Raw genomic sequence first — 19,607 nt, forward strand, 5'->3', positions numbered from 1 at the left:
CATACCAGCATTCAACTAATTGATACATTTCATTCCCAAACTGATAAAATTCCCTGTCAAGTAGCTACCAAGTACAAGATGTAACAGTCGACTACTCCTTTCCATCAGCCTGAGAATTTTATAAAGTCTAGAATAAATAAATAAACCCCCATATAAAAAAGCATCCCATATAAATACACTGAGTTAAATGCTGTCTTACATTAAAAAGTACCCTTCCTGCCCTAACCGTTTTGGCTCAGTGGATAGAGCGTCAGCCTGCGGACTGAAGGGTCCCAGGTTTGATTCCGGTCTAGGGCATGTACCTTGGTTGCGGGCACATCCCCAGTAGGGGGTGTGCAGGAGGCAGCTGATCGATGTTTCTCTCTCATCGATGTTTCTAACTCTTTATCCCTCTCCCTCCTCTCTGTAAAAAATTAATAAAAATGTTTTTAAATAAATAAATAAATAATAAAAATAAAAACTACCCTTCCTACAATGAAGACAACATAAAGCAGCATCCAATTAAATTATGAGAAGGATATCCTCTCTCATACTCTTCACAGATCAGACTCTGAGCAATGTGCAAGCTTCCTTGCCATGTCTTTGTTTTCATTTAGCCAACAGTAATTATAGTGTTTTTGTAACCCAATGCTTTAACTATCCTGAGATCATTCAGTTTTCAAAATCTGACCTACTAGCATGCTTCCAAATAGTAGTTTAGTTTACTTTCTAGACAGTAATTATGCAGCTATTCACAGCATAACAATCACTGACTTTCAATTTAGCAAAGACTTAATAAACAGCAATATAAAAAGTTGAATTTTCCTTTTTCCACTGCATATTCTTAGTATGTGCAAAAGTTGTCTTATGTGTTCAAACCTGAAATTTTCAAGTTCACTGTACCTTTTGCCAGTCATAAGTGTTTCTACGAGTGTAGAAACCAATTCCTGTTGATCTTGTTCATTACCCAGTTCATACACCAACCCAAGGCCTTTTGAAGCAACATCTTGGCTAAGTTCTACACAAAAGTCAGACAAAACAATATTGCTTTAAGGAAAATTTGTCTACTGGCCATCAAGTTGAAATTTTTAAAAACTTGTAGCATTAATCCAAAGGAATATCAAAGTAAAGATATGAGACTAAAATCAATCTGCCTATTTTATTAAACATGTACTAAATCACCTCAGTGGACATGGCCCCAAAAGTCCCTGTACTGAGGACTACATTCACAGTAGATCCAACCCACAAACCAAGTCAAGATTGCTGGGCCTCAGTGTACAGCGCAGAGTGACAGAGGATCAATGGACCCAAGTCGCACACGTGAGAGGCTGACACCTTGCAGAATTCCAATACACCCACATCCAATTGTTTTTAATGAAAAGTCAAAACAAGACCATATGTTTAAAACAAGTTATAAAGTGAAGCTACTATTCGCTCTCTCCTGGCCTAGATCATAAAGAGGAAAGGAATCAGAAGTAGAAGAAAGCTATTATTTAGTAGAAGGGCTAATGTTAAAGATGGCCTCAGCTCCATTTTTAAATGCAAAACTGAAGAACATGATTTAATTAGAAAATAAGTAAGAATCAAGTTTCCTGTACCCCTATTTCATTAATAGATTTTTTTTCAAAATTTGAAATATAAGTTTAATGATGTTTGGAAATCAAATATTTACCAATAACCTACCATCATTTTCTGACAAAACGGACACAAATGCGCTCTGAATTTCTTTAAGATGAGACTGAAAGAAGAAAAGAGGCACTGAGAAAAGTGAAACTCCTCCTCTATAGGAGAACAAGAATCTTCCTCTCAGGATACACAACACCTGTAAGATCTGAGGACCCAAGGCAGTCATGAGCCCTGCAATGCTCTCATCTAGGAGGGTGGCCAAACTACTGAAGGTGGGACCGCCTACAGGTAGTCTAATGCACACAGTCTGAGCCTCCGCATCCTCACCACTCTGGTTGTATGCCTTCCCATTTAGAATCATCTTCCAGCCAGTATGTATCAGCTGCCATCCTTCATTCCTTCATGTACAGTTTATTTCAAAATATATGTTATCGGTTAATGGTCCTTACTTCAGATTGCCTCACCTTCATACACTTTCCTTCCTACCACCCTTCAATTATTAAGATTTCATAGCGGTTTCACCAGTAGAGCTGATCACATTTATAGCATGGCTTACCTTCACTTCTTTATGGGTACTCAGCTTCCTCACAAGGGAAAGGAGCCAGATGCAGGCTGCCTGCCTCACGTGTGGATTGGGGCTGGTGATATGTTTATTTAAAATCACATCCAACACCCAGGGAACCACATCATTCACTTTGGCTCCTGGGGGAAAACAAAGAATGATGAAAAGAAATCAAAATAACCAAACAGAGTTTCCTGAAAAAATTAAATTTTAATCAACATTTACTCAATATAGCAATCCTGTAATATTATAACTTACGTGACTACAGTGTTTAAATAAATTGCTGAAGAAACTGATAATCATTCATGTCAAAACCTAGCATAAGCTAAATAACCTTTCAAAGGTACTCAGGTTTAGTCCCTTAGAATGAAAAAGTATCCCCATAATAGAGGAAGCTCTGTATGTGTAGATGCAGAGGGTATATGGGAAACCTCTGTACCTTCCTATTAATTTTGTTGTGAACCTAAAACTTCTCTTTAAAAAAAGTATTTAGTAAAAAAGTATCCCCAGTCTCCCTAGTCTCAGCACTTTTTCTATCTCTATTATATCTTTCCCATCCCCCATCTAAAAACTCACACACAAACCAACCTCTTCACTTTCCTCTCCAGCTATTCTGCTCCTTTTCTCCTTTCCTTTCTTTCCTCAGGGTCCCTCAACCTCTACACTACTGCCCCTGGGGGCTGGACAGTTTGTTGTGGGCACGGTCCTGTGCACTGTAAGGTTTAGCAGCATCCGGGGCCTCCACCTGCTGGAGACCAGCCGCACTGACCCTCTCAGGTGCCCGGACATTTCCAAATGGCAAAAGCTCCCTCTCCTAGTCGAGAACCACTGCTTTACATTAAAACATTTCAAAATAGTTATCTATACTCATGCTCTATATTTCTTTTTTTTTTTCCTAAACCCACTCAAAAATCAGTCTTTTACCTTCCCCACTCCATAGAAATTACTCGTAAAAGTCAACCATTACCGTCATGTTGCTAGCTTCAATGACGACTTCTTGCTTCTCATCTGAACTGATCTATCAGCAGTATATATGCCCCAGTTGATCCCCATCGCACCCCACCACACATCTGTTCATAGATTTTCTTCACTTCACTTCCAGGATGCCTTTTCAGAGTGCTCCTTTTCACCTGTCCTTTCCTGGTTTATTCTAAACTACCAAAACCTGAAACTCTGGGGAACCCAGAGCTCATTTGTTGAACTTCTCTTTTCTACTCATTCCCTTGGTGATCACATCGAAGTTCATGGCCTTAACTACTATCTCTACATGATCCTCCCAGATTTCCAACCTGGAACTCTTCAACATTCCATACTCATACATCCAATTGTCTTCTAGATCTGTCCTTCAGGTGAGTTGGGACATTCCAACACAGACCAGGAGGAGTGTGGAGGAACAAGAGCCAGTGAGGCAATTTTCCCTGCTCCCTCCCACCACCACTCTACAAAAATGTATCTCCCACAGCTTTCCCCAGCGTAAGTAATAATTCCATTCTTCTAGCACAGAGGCAGCTGAAGGGTGAGCAGAAGACACTGAAGCCTCATTATGTGATAAAGACACTGAAGCCTCATTATGTGATAAAGGGTTAGGGGATACATCATTGGGAAACTGCTATGCCTACACTTGTAAAATTGGCGTAATACACCAATCCTCATGAAAAGAGCACAAATTTGAAGGTACCCATAGCTAACGCCCTGCCCTGCTTGCTTGCCAAAGGACTAAAAAGGGAAGTTCTCATTCATGATATGCTCACTCTCCTTTAACCAACTATTTCTCTTGACTGAACCAAACTAAGACAGATATAAGCATGTAAAGAAGAGTTAAGATTGAATGTATAAATTTTTCTTTTGCTTCAAATGTGGATAAAGAGAACAGAAAAGGGTTACTTGGGGATTACAGATCAATTAGCTGAAGATTTGGTACCAGCAGGAGGGGAGTACTCTTCCTCGGTCACCAGCCAGGCATCCCGGGCAGCCACGGAGCTGGTTCCTATCGCAGCACTGGTAATGGCCTCACCGATAGTGAATTGAAGTTCAATCTGCTTGGCCTGCAAAGAAGGAAACAAATGCCATGAATCAGAGAAAACATTTTCCAATAGCATTCATTTTATGGAAAGGCTACTGAATACTGTTTCTCTCTTTTGCCTGGACTGCTTTCAGGCAAAAGTGAGGTATAGTGAAGGAATGGAGAAGGTAAAATGACTTGGAGATCTTTTACCAAGTCCATGTTGCACTCCTCTCCTCACCCTCTGTGGGGAACCATGACACAGTGATTTTTAATCTTCGGAAGCATGATACCCTTAACCTGGGGGAAGGGCATGGACTTAGAAGCCACACAGGTCTCAGTGCAAATTCTAGCTGTCTCTCACCAGCTTCCTACTCTTATTTAAACTGAGCCTCAACTGCTTTATATGTAATACTAGAGGCCCGGTGCACGAATTCATGCATGGGTGGGGTCCCTCGGCATGGCCTGCAGGGATTGGGCCAAAACTGGCAGTCCAACGCTGCCTGCCTCTCCTGCCTGCAGCTCCCACTCATCCTGCCCCCAGCCCTTGCATCTGCCATGGGCTCACGCCCAGTCAGTCCTGATTGGGAGAAGCAGCGTTCACCAGCCATGAGCCCTGCATCTGGTTCCCAACCCCCCGGGGTGGGGGGAAGGGGGCGGGGAGGGCTAGGACACGATAGGCCAGATCAGCACTCCAAGCAGGCGGTGGGATGCCCTTACTGGCATGAGATCTGGATCCGTCCTGCTGACATTCGCCCTGGTTGTTGGGAGACACCTGATGGCCGCTTTTATATCATTTTTTCCTTGCTTAGCATCTAGGGAGGGGAAGCAACCGCGATGCCCAAGGCAGACTTCCAGGAGGCCAGCAGCACTGTCGGGATCATGCCAGTGGTGCCGGTCCTTCAGTGCCTGGCCTATTCTCCAGATATTGGACCTGCAGGACTACTGAGGGAGGGAGTGGCTGCCGCCAGACTGGTGAGCCACTGGGACGGGTGAGTCAGCTGAGCAGCACTCCTGCTGTTGGAGCGCACTGACCACCAGGAGGCAGCTCCTGCATTGAGCATCTACTCCCTGGTGGTCAGTGTGCGTCATAACGACTGGTTGACATCATTTGGTCGCTTAGGCTTTTATATACATAGATGAGCATAACACCCACCTCAGCAGGCTGGAAGGATTAAATGAGATGAATGTATAGAAAACTTCTAGTGGATAACTGATTTGTAATAACTGCACTAAAATAGCAACCACTATAATTTACTAACAACTCCTCTTTTCAATCATAAATTACATGATATCTACAAGTTATTCTAAAAGATAGATACAGAGGCAATAAAGCACCAGACAGACAGTCAAATTACAGAGGGAAGGCTGGGGAGTCTTGGGGAGGGGGGGAGAAGAGATCAACCAAAGGACTTGTATGCATGCATATAAGCACACCAATGGACACAAGACACTGGGGAGGGGTGGGATGAGGGCATGCAACAGTGGGTAGGGGAGGCTGGGGGAAAGTCAATGGGCGGGGGGAAAGGAGATATATGTACTGCTATATGTAATACTTTACACAATTAAAAAAATCTTTACAGCAAAAGAAATAGAGAATAATAAAATATATGTGGTAGGTAAAATGTTAAAATTGGTAATCCTGGATAAAGGGTATAAAGAAGTTGTTCATACTATCCTTACAAATACACTGTTAGTTTAAAATTATTTCAAAAATCAAATGTTAGAAAATTCTTTTCAGGAATTGTCAAATTTTTTAAATTTGATTTTGAAATTCTGGCATGATTACAAGTCACTGACTTAGCACAGAACTGGATCTCAGTTCCCTTTGGCATTGTGTACCATGAATTGAGAGAAATGGAAAAATGAAGAAATAAGATAATAAAGAACAGAAAGTAGGAGGGATATGGGAATGTTGACCTTTGTGGAGAGCTTTACAAGGCATACCTACAACAAGAATTTAGCCATTCCTAAGCTCAATCCACCAAATGAGATGTCAAATGCTGGTATCACATGCTTCCTATTCTGAGAAAAAGGGATTTAAGGGCTTCCAACTCAGCTTCCCTGGTCAAAAGGTTCTCTTGGCAACTCTAAACTGAGAAAAAGATACTTCAACACAGAGAATCCTATATTAGGGGTTCGTTTAATGTGCCTATTTTCTACATGTTTCCGATTGTTAATAACAACAAAGTTGGCATTACAAACAAAAACAAAACCCTTAACTCCATTTATGAATGATATGCTATCTATAATGCCTTAAATAGTCCAGAAATAAAGAAATAAATAAAAGAAATAAAAATAGGCACACGGGACTCATTATATTATCTCTTTACTTTTGTGTTGTTTTATAATGAGGAGCAAAACAGACTTTGCCTTCAATCTAGAGGGCAATTAGACACTGTGATAAATGCTATGAAGAAGAAGAATGGAGGGTCATGACAGCATAGATAACTGAAGAACCTATGTACTCTAGCTTGAAGGGTCAGGGCAGGCTTTCCAAGGGGCACAGCAACAACCCAAGAAAGAGGGAAGTATGGGTCTTTAAAAAGCTAAGAGCAAAGGACGCAGAGGCTACTGTACAAAAATGTGAGGGAGTGACAAGAATCGAGGCTGGATCAGGGGCCAGATAGGGCTGCACTTAGACCCTCATCACACTGGGCCAGCAGCTGTCAAATGGCAGGTCCTCACTACACTGGAGGACAGAGCTAAGTCAGCAGACGCAAGAGCAACTGGAATAGTAGCATCCACTCCCCACATCTAAGCGACTGGGTAGGTTTCCCCTCCTACCCACACTGCACCATACTTTACTCAAAAATTATGAGAAAAGCACTTTCCCACATAAGTGATTTAGTCAATGCTATGCCAATCATCATGACGAGCCCAAGGCTGGCACTCAATAAGTACTTGGTGAATAAATAAATAAAAGCTTAATTTAAAATCTCACAGCATGCCTCTTGTTTGAATGACTAGTAATCAGAAAGCAATATAAATACCTCCACAGAATCCATCAGACCTTGCAAGAGGAGTTTCTGATGAGGAAAATCTCCATCCCCAACTGGAAAATATCCCAGTGTTTGGATTGCTCGTTCTTTCATCTAGAATAAAAGAGAATTATTTTTTAAAGCATATAACAGCTTTATCCCAGAAGAACGTTTCCAAAATGAGATGGCAGGAAGGGGGCAGTCTATCTAACTAATAAACACAGCAATGCATACATGGGTGTTTTTATAGTCTCCAATTTTACAGAATTATATCTGTAAGACACTGGAGGGAGAAAAACACCAAACTGAGTCCATTAAGGGTCCATAGGTGCAAAGAAGAAAAAAGAAAGCCTTTAACTAGGATTATTATCCTTCAAACCGTAACAGTTATAAATGTAGGTTCTGGGCCCAAAGAGATAAACCAAAGAACTTATATATACTTATATGCATAGCCCATGGACACAGACAATAGGGTAGTGAAGACATGGGGGAGTAGGGACTGGGAGGAGTGGGGTAAAGGGCAGGGGGAGAGATATCTATAATACTTGCAACAATAGAAAGTTTATTAAAAAAAAAAAGAAAGAAAGAAAGAAAGAAAGAAAGAAAGAAAGAAAGAAAGAAAGAAAGAAAGAAAAGAACCTAACATTAAATCACACATCCTGAATATTTCTATAGCCTTTACATGTATGTGACCTTAGGCAAGTCACTGCACCTCTCTATGACTCTGTTTCTTCATCTGGACCTTTTGGAGGATTCAATTAATTAATGTATGCAAAGCACTTAGCACATACCAGGCACATTACAAGTGCTCAACAGTGGTTAGTAATTAGTTAATAATGACAAGTAAAAACTACACTGTGGCCCTAGCCGGTTTGGCTCAGTGGATAGAGCATCGGCCTGAGGACTGAAGGATCCCGGGTTCGATTCCGGTCAAGGGCACATGCCTGGGTTGCAGGCTTGATCTCTAATAGGTGCAGGAGGCAGCCATCAATGATTCTCTCTCATCATTGATGTTTCTATCTCTCTATTCCTCTCCCTTCCTCTCTGAAATCAATAAAAATATATTTAAAAAAAAACTACACTGTGTGATCTTCCCAACGATTTAAACAGTAGCTACACAAAGAATAAGATTACATATTTATTAAACTTATTGTAAACTGATTCTTCTACCTGTTAAATCATCTCATATTTCAACACTGAGATGCTTTGACCACAAAGGAAATGTTTTAAAGTCCATAAAAATTTTTACCTAAAACTAAGAAACTATAAATGTCCTTTCCCTCACAGATTACTCACACTGCTTACTAATGCCCAGTCTTCTTAAAACCAAACTCACCACAGGAGGTTAAGACTTAGATTTGGTCTGAAATAACAAAAATCATCAAATTATTTAACACTTTATTATCCACCTTTTGTATGACAAAAGAACTGATGCATTTAATTAACACTTTATCTAAATCTTAACCTTTTGCACTCGGATGTCGAGTATGACTCCACACGGTTAGCATCGGAGGTAGCTCGTATGTATTTGAAATATAAAAAAATCCAAATAAATTAGTTTGTATGAAAAGAAACTCCAGTTTTTTATTCTACTGCCTCACTTTGTAAAATCTGGGGTATTTAAAAAATTAAATCCCGAGTAGAATAAAGGAATCGAGAAAAAAGCAAGCGAGTGCAAAGGGTTAATAGTTATTGCCTACATTGGGGTAACTGGGTCAAATGGTGCACACACAAAGGTTATGCACAAATCATCCCTAACTCACCTAGACTTTCCTCTCACATTAAACCCTCTTCCAGCTGCAATGCCATCCTAATTACAATTCATATATAAATTTCAAAAAGGAAGGAAAAAAGGAAGAGGCTTACCTTATTTGTTTCTTTACTGGAGGGTATTCTATTTAGTAAGCTTTCCACAAGATGTTGCTTGGTAAAGCCAGATCCCTCACTGGGGATTGGGAGAGGACCATTTCTGCCAATTTCACCCAGGGCTGTACAAGCAGCAATTGCCAGGAGGGGCGATGTACTGTCCAAAAATGATCCTGTAAACACATTTAGACAAAACTGAGAAGAAAATACTATTATCCTTGTAAACCAAAGAAATGTGTTCAAGATTTTTTTAAAGACAATAAAACAAAATCAATGTCTATAGTATCTTCTAGTTAATTCATTAATGTTTACTTAGTAAACATAAAAAGGGGCTATACATATAAGTATCTAAACAGATAAAAAACAGTGGAAACAGGGCATAAAGTAGTGTCATTTTTTAATGTTTGAAGTTTTTCCCATAATAGAATCATGTTGTAAAATATACAGTAAGACAGAAGAAGGTAGTTTTGTTATTAAAACACAGAATTTATTTAGCATCGAGTAAGGTTTACACAAAGGCTTGTGCCTTTAAAGTTCACTGCTGTAGCCGAAACCGGTTTGGCTCAGTGGATAGAGCGTCAGCCTGCGGACTCAAGGGTCCCGGGTTCGATTCCGGTCAAGGGCATGTACCTTGGTTGCGGGCACATCCCTAGTGGGAGGTGTGCAGGAGGCAGCTGATAGATGTTTCTCTCTCATCGATGTTTCTAACTCTCTGTCCCTCTCTCTTCCTCTCTGTAAAAAATCAATAAAATATATTAAAAAAAAAAAAAGTTCACTGCTGTAAAAAGAAATAAAAATGGCCCTATCCGGTTTGGCTCAATGAATAGAACGTCCGCCTGCAGACTGAAGGACCCCAGGTTTGATTCCAACAGGGAGCACATGCCTGGGTTGTGGGCTTGACCCCCCAGTAGGGGGCATGCAGGAGGCAGCCAATCAATGATTCTCTCTCATCACTGATGTTTCAATTTCTCTCGCTCCCTTCCTCTCTCTGAAATCAATATAAATATATTTTTTTTAAAAAGTGCTATAATTAATTTTAACCTAATGCAAAAATTGTGACATCCAAACCAGCATGAACACATTCATTACCTATTGTCTCTGTGGCGCTCTGAATGAGTTCCTCTTGTTCAGGCAGGAAACCAGCATTTGGCTCCAGGTCTTGTTGCTCTGCCATTCTCATTTTCTTTTTAGCCAAATATCTTCCTATGGTGAATCCCAATGCGAGCACGGATCCGTGCTGTATCTCCGGGCTCTGAATTTAATAACACAATAGCATATGTCTCTGTGTCTCTCTCACATGTGCAAGAATACACTGAAATAACTGTGTTTATTAGTCATCTCTCCAACAAAACATAAGGCCAAAGAATAAAGTGATCTTTGAGGTTCTACTGGATGCTAATGAATTAGGTTTAGGGAACAAGAGAAACTTTGAGTTTCTAACACAGATAATTCCAAGAAGTTAAGCTGAGTCTTGATTAACTTCAAGATTTAAATTCCCTAATCCCACTCCCACTCCAACTCCGGGAGAGGTGGCTCTCTTGCATGTTCCTATAGCACCCAAACTTTCTTCTAGCTTATAGCACTTAGGTAACTTATGCAATTACACTATCATAATTTTCCAGCATAATTTCTCCCTATTGCCAACCAAATACAATAAACAGATCCTACTTCTAATTGCTCAAACCTCCAAACACAAGGTAAGTAAGCAATAAAACATTTGAAAGCATGTGGTATTTACTGATAGGACAGGTACAATGATAGGCAGCAACATATGTATTTACTCCCCATTACATTCCTAGCACCTAAAACAGTGCCTATCAGACACAAGGCACTCAAATTTGTCGAATGAACTGATTCAATTATCTCATTTAAACTTTACAATCATAAAAGTTCATTTTACAAATGAGAATGCAAGAACTAAAAATATACTAGGTATTTTTTGTAAAATTCTACTATCTCCCACAAAAAAAATGAGTAAGACCATACTGGTAACATACATGATTATTTTTTGTAGTCTTTATAAGCTGTTCTATCATCGACTTCAACTCATTTCCCGACACTGTGGATACCACCACAGAATAAAACAACGCTGCTAGTTCACGCATCTCTTCTTTACTGCTGCTCATCAGAGTCTGAGTGGTATAGAAAAATATTTTTATAATATATACATCTTCCTGCTGATAACATCTAACACTTAAGATTAAAATAAATGATACATTATATTGTTCAATCTATTGGACATAAAAACACAAGGTACTTCAAAGTGAAATAAAAGTTGAATTATATACCAAAATCTGTGCATTTTCATCAAAGATAGAAAGTATAAACAGGTGGAATTAATACACATATGATCTAAAACAGAGGTTAATAAATGTTTTCTGCAAAGGGCCAAATAGGCTTTGTGGGCCATATGGTCTCTGTCATAACCCCATCCTGCCACTGCAGTGCAAAAGCAGCCACAGACAATAAACAGGTGTCTCTTTGTTTCAAATCAGCTTTATGGACACTCCAAGTCTCATGTCAGGAAGTGTTATTCATTTTTTGTGTGTGTTTTTTTCAACCACTTAAAAACGTAAAAACCATTCTTAGCCTGCAGGCCATATAAAAACACACCAGGTTTGGCACATGGACTGGAGCTTGATGACCCCTGATCTACAAGATCAAACATCAAAATCTCTAACATCATTTTAAAATCAGCAAATATTCACAAAGAATAAAAACCTTTTAAACTAGAAGAAATTTCATGAGAGCAGATTTTCCAAAAGTGTAAAACTCACACCTCTTGGTCAATTTCATTCATGCTTTCACACAGAAAGAGATAATCTGTACATTTAACCATAACTCAAGCTGCAATTATGTAGCACAAAAACTATATGGGCCATACCCATACCAAGAAAATTATTCATTGTTTAACTGAAATTCAAATTTACCTGAGCATCTTGTATTTATTTCTAAACCTGGCAATTCTTTTGGTGTGACCATGGGATGAAAACATTCTCCAACACAGTTGGCGAGAGTGTAAATTGGTACCACTCATAAGGATGTGCACTGTCAAAATTGCTAAAATGCATGTACTCAACTCCACTTCTCCAGGACCCATTAAAAAACATACTTCCTCATTTTCACAATGACAATTGTTCATTGCAGCAGACTAGAAGTAGCCTAAGTGGCCATCAGTAAGGATTTATATAAATTATGGTACATTCATACAGGGGAAAACAATGAAGCTGTTAAAGAGGATGCTCTCTCTGTAATTACATAGGAATACCTCCATGTTTCAGCGGTAAGTAAAACAAGTAAGGTATAAAACTAAGTGACAACTGTGCTACCTTGTGTAAAAGAAAAAAGAAAAAGAAAAAATGCTTATTTTTATTGGTGTATATATGCATAAGTAAACTCTAGAAGGTACACCACTTATAAATAAGTGATGATCAAGTATATTTGTCAGTGAGAGAGGAAGGGACAGGAAGCTGGGGGATTTGGGTAGGTGGGAGACATTTTACATATTTTTTCTTAAACTAGATAAATGCTAAACTTTAAAAGACAGAAAAATAATTATTTTGTATTCATATGACTCTCAATTCATCTCCCACTCTCACCAGATGGATCATTGAGATACAATAACCTACACGTTTCTCAGTAAGTGTTTGATGATGAGAGAGTTTTCATAGGAACACTAACAAGAAGATAAAATCATGAGACTTAAAATATGCAGACTCAAAGAGAAAGATATATGCACAGGGTATACCTTTATCCATTCTGTTTTGTCTACAAACTTGGTAGCCAGCTTTTCTGGATACACTGAGACAGCTTCCAAGAGACAGTACATGACTGGCAAACCTAAATAAGAAAGAATTCAGAACCATTTTAATTTCAAGAGAAGTGATAAACATCAGGGATCACTAAATTCCTTTAGGAGGCAGTCCCTAGTTCTATAAAGGAAAAATTAACCTAAATAGCGTGTGACAATACAGCATATTTACAGACTGGTTATCTATACTAAGCAGGCCTGTTCTTCACACCCACTTTTAAAGTAAAAATATCATCTATTATCACCATTTATTTCTGAAAAGAGAAACAGTGAATCAAGGATGAATCAGATAAGTTTAGAAAAAGAAACAAAAAAGACTAATGTTCAATCACAGTAGTGAAGAGAAAAAGTAATTTTGCTATAAATTCTTAGCTGAGCTTAAAATTAGATTTTTTTCTCAAGTGCTATAATATCTGTCCTCAGGATCACAACCTCCTACCTCCAACACCTGCTAACAGCTGCTGAAGCAGGCCGATGTAGATCTGAACAGGGTTGGTTTCTCCACTCTTGGAAGAAGATGACGAGGATGTTGCCTGGTTGCCTGACATTAAAGTCCTTATATAGCGTCCAATGGCTGGGGCATGATCTTGCATATCTGCCAAACTCTGAGAGGTGGGCACCACTCCCGCACTGTGAGCTAGGCACATTCGTAAGTACAGAACTATCTAAAACAGAAGGAAGAATACCAGGTAAGTTTCTCCAAAAATCAACGTGGGAGGATATTCTTCAAGTAACAGCTTGGACTCCTCTACCTTCTTCATAAAGCTATTCAACAATCCCCACAGAAACTGAAAAACATGACCCAATATGTTAACTGAAATTACCATAATGGAGTAAAATTTACCAAATAAGCTTTCACAAATCCAAAGAGTGTTCTTTAGTGGCATTTAACATAGTTAAAATGCAAACTCAACTCCTAAAGTCTAAAAAAATTACAATACTCTGTGTATGTGTTTGTGTGTGCTTGCGAGAGGGAGGGAGGGAGGGAGGGAGGGAATGAGCAGAAACCTGGGGCAAATAACCTATTCCTGTGGAAGTCGTTGTATTTAATCTCCACTGACACAAGAATTTGAGAAAATGGGTTCCAATAATCTACAGAAGAGCAAATATGACACCATAAAAACCTCTGATATAAACTGGCTGCTAAGGAGTCCTCTGAAAGCTCATTCCTTGACAGCTAAGAAAGGACAGGCAGCAATTTCATTGTGAGGAATCTTACTCTCGTCATTTAATTAATGCAAGTCAGTGACCTAAACAACAGAATTTCCCTTAGTAAATGTGACAAGTGAATCTCACTCTCCAATCTCCAAAACTAGATAATCCAAACAACTTCAACATATTGTTGGCTTTAAAATTCAAATCTAACTTGCTGTAAAATCTCAATAGTAATCAATGTGGAGCATCCAGTTCTTTCACAAAGAGAATCTCAGCTGAGATAAATGTATTTATCTACTCCTCTATGAATTAAAATAATACCAATTATCATTACTGTTTTCCTAATAAACAACTATAAAGAACAATGACACCACAATATGAATTTATCTAGAACACAAAATATATGCAGACATCTCTTTGGGTGTGATATTATCTTTTAGAATCTTTATAGAACACAAAACAGAAATATATGCCAATCCTACCTCCCCAAAGGCTGCTGGATTAAATGGAAGGACAGTGGTCCCAGTCATGTACTTGGCTGGAGTTTTCATTCGATGGGAAGCCTAGCAAAATAAGCCCAAAACAAACACCATTACTGAACAATGGAGCACATGTCCTTCCTCAGTTTGAAAATAACTGTACTTCAAGCTGCATTACTATTTGAAACGGGTTCTTTCTACTCAAAACATTTTCCATTAATCATGCTATCATGTTCTTCACTCTAAATGACAGGTGGGCTGCCTTTTCTTCCTCATGTTTTTACTGGTTTGTTTTAAAAAGAATAAATATTTACGGACACAGCCACCCCAGGCCACTGCATGCCAGCTCTTTATTAACAATTGAAGCAGGAAGAAAATATGCACACAAGAGCATCTTCTGACCACAAATAGGACTGTGCGATGGAGAAAAGAATCATGGCTGCTTAGTACTGACCCCCCAACTCCCTTCAGGTGGCTACCTGAGCAAAAAGCTAGAACCACCAGTAGAGGCAGAATATGCTGGAGTACCCCTTCCCCCACCTCTCCTCATCATACTCAAAGAAACACTGATATAAACAGTGGAACAGGATCAGGGCTCGGGGTCAGGACTGCCAAACTCTCTCATCTATCAACAGAGAACACTGACAAAACAGGTGACTTGCAAAAGCAGATGTGATGTTCTCTTATGAGCACAGTGGAAAAAATCTGAACTGCTTCCTGCATCATTCTTAAACTTAAGATGCCTTAAGTAATGTCATTAAAAATAAAAAGGAGATGTATTTTTAAGCATGTCATACCAAGGGAACAAATTGCAAAATACAGCCGAAGTGTTGAAGATAAAAGAAATTGCAACCAATTTAGATTTGGTCAAAAGAGATCAATTACATTTGAAAATAAATTTTTTCTCTTCATTTTGTACCTTCCTCATATTGTAAATATTGACACTGTTAGAACTGTTACTACTATTCAATACTTTTTTTTTTTATTGATTTTTCACAGAGAGAAAGGGAGAGAGATAGAGAGCCAGAAACATCGATGAGAGAGAAACATCAATCAGCTGCCTCCTGCACACTCCCCACTGGGGACGTGCCCGCAACCAAGATACATGCCCTTGACCGGAATCGAACCCGGGACCCTTCAGTCCGCAGGCCGACGCTCTATCCACTGAGCCAAACCGGCTTCAGCACTACTATTCAATACTTAATGATGATAACATTTTAAAGGTGTCACCTAAAATATGTATGTTTAATTTCATCATCCATTATATAACTCAAACTAATTATCTGAAGTCCAATGCCTTACCTTTTCTTGGATATAATATACCATTTCTGGGAAAGAAGGCATCTGCTTAGAAGCACTTTCTTTTCTGTTTTTACCAGGAAGACACCTTAATACTCGCTGTGCTTCTCCATGGACTTCTTCCCGTCTTTCAGACAAATAAGAATAAAAAATCAATTTCACCAATTGTAGAATAATCATTTGAAGACAAAGAATAGCAATTTTATTTGGCAGCTGAAGTTTTGAGAAAACGCCTCAAATATATTCTTGGCTATCTAAGCAGGGTCATAAGATACATTATAAGAAATTACTTCTTTTTGGCAATTTCTTGAGATTTGAAGTCATGTGGCTTGCATTTTTGAATTTTACCCACAAGTGAAAAAAAAAATGAGACAGATTTTTATATCATACAAAGAGACATACTTTTTAACTCTTTAATAAATTGCTTCTAAATTCCATAGACCAACATTTCAAACATAATTTTAGTAATGCTTGAATAAATTTAAAATGAACCCAAATTCAAAATTAACACCTTTTAAAACTTACGGATCTCCTGCAGCTAGTAAGAGCAAATATCTGGAAGGTATATGATCTGAGGGAAACACTGTGCTGGCAAATTTCACAGCCACCTGTCGAACTTGAACTTCAGGCTATATGACATACAAACACACACAGAAAACACCCACAGATTAAAAATAATTACCAATAACTCATTCTAGTCAGGATAAGGCATATTAATTATATACAATCAAAAGTTAATTTGCTATTTCAATAAATATGTCTAAAACAAAATCAAGACAAAGCAATTGTGCAAGATCTTTGACCATGTTGCTTAAAAGTCTTTAGATAGTGATATTACTTAAAAAGTACTTCTATGATCTAAGGCAGTGGTTCTCAACCTTTCTAATGCCGCAACCCTTTAATACAGTTCCTCATGTTGTGGTGACCCCCAACCATAAAATTATTTTCGTTGCTACTTCATAACTGTAATTTTGCTACTGTTAATGAATCGTAATGTAAATATCTGTGTTTTCTGATGATCTTAGGCTCTACAGCAGTGGTTCTCAACCTGTGGGTCACGACCCACAGGTTGATAACCGCTAGCAGGGTCGCCTAAGACCATCGGAAAACACAGATATTTACATTACGATTCATTAACAGTAGCAAAATTACAGTTATGAAGTAGCAACGAAAATAATTTTATGGTTGGGGTCACCACAACATGAGGAACTGTATTAAAGGGTCACGGCATTAGGAAGTTTGAGAACTACTGATCTAAGAGGATCTTTCAAAGAAAGCAGGAAAACCCACAAAGACCACAGCCAGAGACTTTCTCTCTATACATGCACATCCTCAACCCAACCTTGGGACCAAGGTCACCGTGAAAGTTTCTCGCCACAACCTATTTTTCCCCAACTCTCAAACTCAAAGTCACATGAGTCAAATTCAGATATTTTGCAGGGAATATAGTTTACTTGGAATCCCTACAAATTTGAAGCAAAATATCTCATGCTTTTTCAGATTAGTTCTAAAGTTAAAACTGACTCCAAAGCAAAGTTTCAATTACATATGTATATTAAGTTAACCTAAATAGACTAATAATCTATGAATACAAAGTTCAACCAGAAAATCAGAATCTAGCTCAGCTGGTGTGGCTCAGTGGTTGAACATCTACCTATGAAACGGAAAGTCATGGTTCGATTCCTGGTCAGGGCACATGCCCGGGACGCTGGCTCAATCCTCAGTGTAGGGAATAGGGGAGGCAGTCAATCAATGAGTCTCTCTCATCATTGATGTTTCTAGCTCTCCGTCTCCCTTTCTCTTTGAAATCAATAAACATTTTTTTTTTTTTAAAGTAAGATGCATATACTACCAGCCATTAGAGTTCACATAGTTTGTTTGGACCTACCTTTATCAAATATGAAGCCACAAGTGCCTCCATGAGGGTTCGCTGTGCTCCTTCCAAAGTACTATAAGCTCCAACCATCATAGATAATGCTTCTTGAATAGCAAGTCGAGTCTCGGGCTCTTCCTAAAAGAGAATAAAAAGTGTTTCCCTCCTTATTGGGTTTCCAGGTGAGCATCCAAGCAGAAAGCAGAAACTGGCCAGGTGTTTCCCTACCTTGCACAGGGCTTCAAAGAGCTGCTGCACAAGAGCTATATCCTTAGTGAACAAATGGGGCATTCGACTGTAAGAAAATACAAGACTACCTTTATTATCATAAATTTCCATAACATGGAAGAAAATGAAATTAAATACAAATTTTCCTGAACCTGCAATTTCATCTCTGGACATCATGTCAGCATCATTAGATTACTTACCCAAAGAGCCAAATATTTTTATAAATAAAAATTTAATACTTCAGCTATTTAATCCAAGTAACCCTTGACTAATAGACACATTATCCAGATATTTTCTTCATTATATTCCATGCATTCAGTTAATATTTCTGATTTTAATATAAAGAAAACAGATAATTAAGACTAAATTGCTATTTAAACTAAAGGCTAGTGTGATAAGGGGCTTTGTTACTTCATACCAACAGACAATGGACAAGGTGTGCTGATAAGTCTGCGCTGTATCAGCTGATCTCGGGCAGTTTTCTGAACCCTAAAGTTTCCTCCCCTGCATAGAAAGAAGAGCAAGACCTAGTCTACACAGGCCAAAGCAGAACGTGCATCAGGACTAAAAGTAGCACCTGGTGCCACTGAGGATGCTGACCTCTACCTCCCTGCTTTGAAATATAGTGAAGGAAAGGAAACCAGGAGGAACTGGAAGGAGGAAAGCATACTAAGCAGAAGAAAAAAATCCATCTTTGGAAACCGGGCCACTCAGAATCCTAATATAATACTATCAGAAAAGAGAATCACTAGCAAACCTTGATTATGGGGATTATAAAGACTAATAGTAAATAGCAACAAGAACACCTGAGGTCAAATGTTTCTAGCATACAAGAAAATGTAACCTATCATGACACAATCCAGTTCAAAATTCATTTCAAGACTACTATTTAACATGGTAACATATCTTTAAGTGCAAATTAAAATTTCTCATATAATTTTCCTGCTACAAGGAAGACATTTCTAAACAATCTATGGCCATTAAATGCATTTCCTTTCAGAATCAAACAAACTTATTCTCCATCCATTATTAAATGACACATAACTTTTCTTAGTATACAACAGGATATCTCTCACTGAAAAAGAATTTACTCACCTGGAGAGTTTTCCAACAGCTGAATATGCCATTGACAGTAGCTTAGGGTCCTTGAAATTAAGAAGAAAAAAAAAAAGAACAAAAACAGACACAAAAAAAACAAAAACACAGTAAACGGCAAAACCTTTTGCTGCAATTACATGCATTACTTTACTCCTTGATAAACCTGGTCTCACTCTACCTAACTGCATGATATTAGCATCCGAACAAAACAAACAGAACAAGTCTAAACCCAGAATTCATCACACTAATTAAAGGGAAAAACAAATAAAACCTTTTATCCCCAACTCACTCCCAAAAGAAAATGCAGTGGTCATATATGAAAAGGTTCTTAGCTGGTGCTAAGTTCAGGATCTTTTCAACACTATGTAACCTGCAAACACCAAAATTCATCTTCAACACATTAGGAAAAGTTTATTAACTTATTAGAAAATTCAGCACTCATCTAACAATCTAAGTAAGATCCTCCCTTTTTCACCCAAAATTGCAGTGAGCAATTCCTATAAAATCTGCACTTCTCATGTCTTCCACTATAAAAAATTAAAGGGATCACAGTCATCAAGTAAGTTAGTGAGATTGCCTCCTCAAAGAAATGTTACATGGTTTAATGGAAACCAATTGTTTGTCTGATTACTAAGAAAAAAATAACAT

At 38.5% G+C, this 19,607-nt stretch overlaps 1 protein-coding gene across 2 annotated transcripts in view; it reads right to left on the minus strand.

Annotated features, from left to right (window-relative positions):
• The window catches only part of ECPAS (Ecm29 proteasome adaptor and scaffold), a 98,815-nt gene that overhangs the window by 27,195 nt on the left and 52,013 nt on the right, over positions 1-19,607 (minus strand). For both annotated transcript variants that reach the window (XM_054727050.1, XM_054727051.1), the window contains 16 exons: positions 18,957-19,006; positions 17,862-17,928; positions 17,649-17,771; positions 16,286-16,389; positions 15,764-15,887; positions 14,465-14,545; positions 13,267-13,492; positions 12,765-12,856; positions 11,014-11,148; positions 10,106-10,268; positions 9,017-9,189; positions 7,163-7,264; positions 4,089-4,212; positions 2,162-2,307; positions 1,663-1,717; positions 883-997 (listed from right to left, as the gene is read on the minus strand). In XM_054727050.1, the coding sequence (XP_054583025.1) occupies positions 883-997; positions 1,663-1,717; positions 2,162-2,307; positions 4,089-4,212; positions 7,163-7,264; positions 9,017-9,189; positions 10,106-10,268; positions 11,014-11,148; positions 12,765-12,856; positions 13,267-13,492; positions 14,465-14,545; positions 15,764-15,887; positions 16,286-16,389; positions 17,649-17,771; positions 17,862-17,928; positions 18,957-19,006 (1,880 nt within the window). The remainder of the gene's footprint in view (positions 1-882; positions 998-1,662; positions 1,718-2,161; positions 2,308-4,088; positions 4,213-7,162; positions 7,265-9,016; positions 9,190-10,105; positions 10,269-11,013; positions 11,149-12,764; positions 12,857-13,266; positions 13,493-14,464; positions 14,546-15,763; positions 15,888-16,285; positions 16,390-17,648; positions 17,772-17,861; positions 17,929-18,956; positions 19,007-19,607) is intronic.

The sequence above is a fragment of the Eptesicus fuscus genome, chromosome 15 (assembly GCF_027574615.1).
Source record: "Eptesicus fuscus isolate TK198812 chromosome 15, DD_ASM_mEF_20220401, whole genome shotgun sequence".
Lineage (NCBI taxonomy): Eukaryota > Metazoa > Chordata > Mammalia > Chiroptera > Vespertilionidae > Eptesicus > Eptesicus fuscus.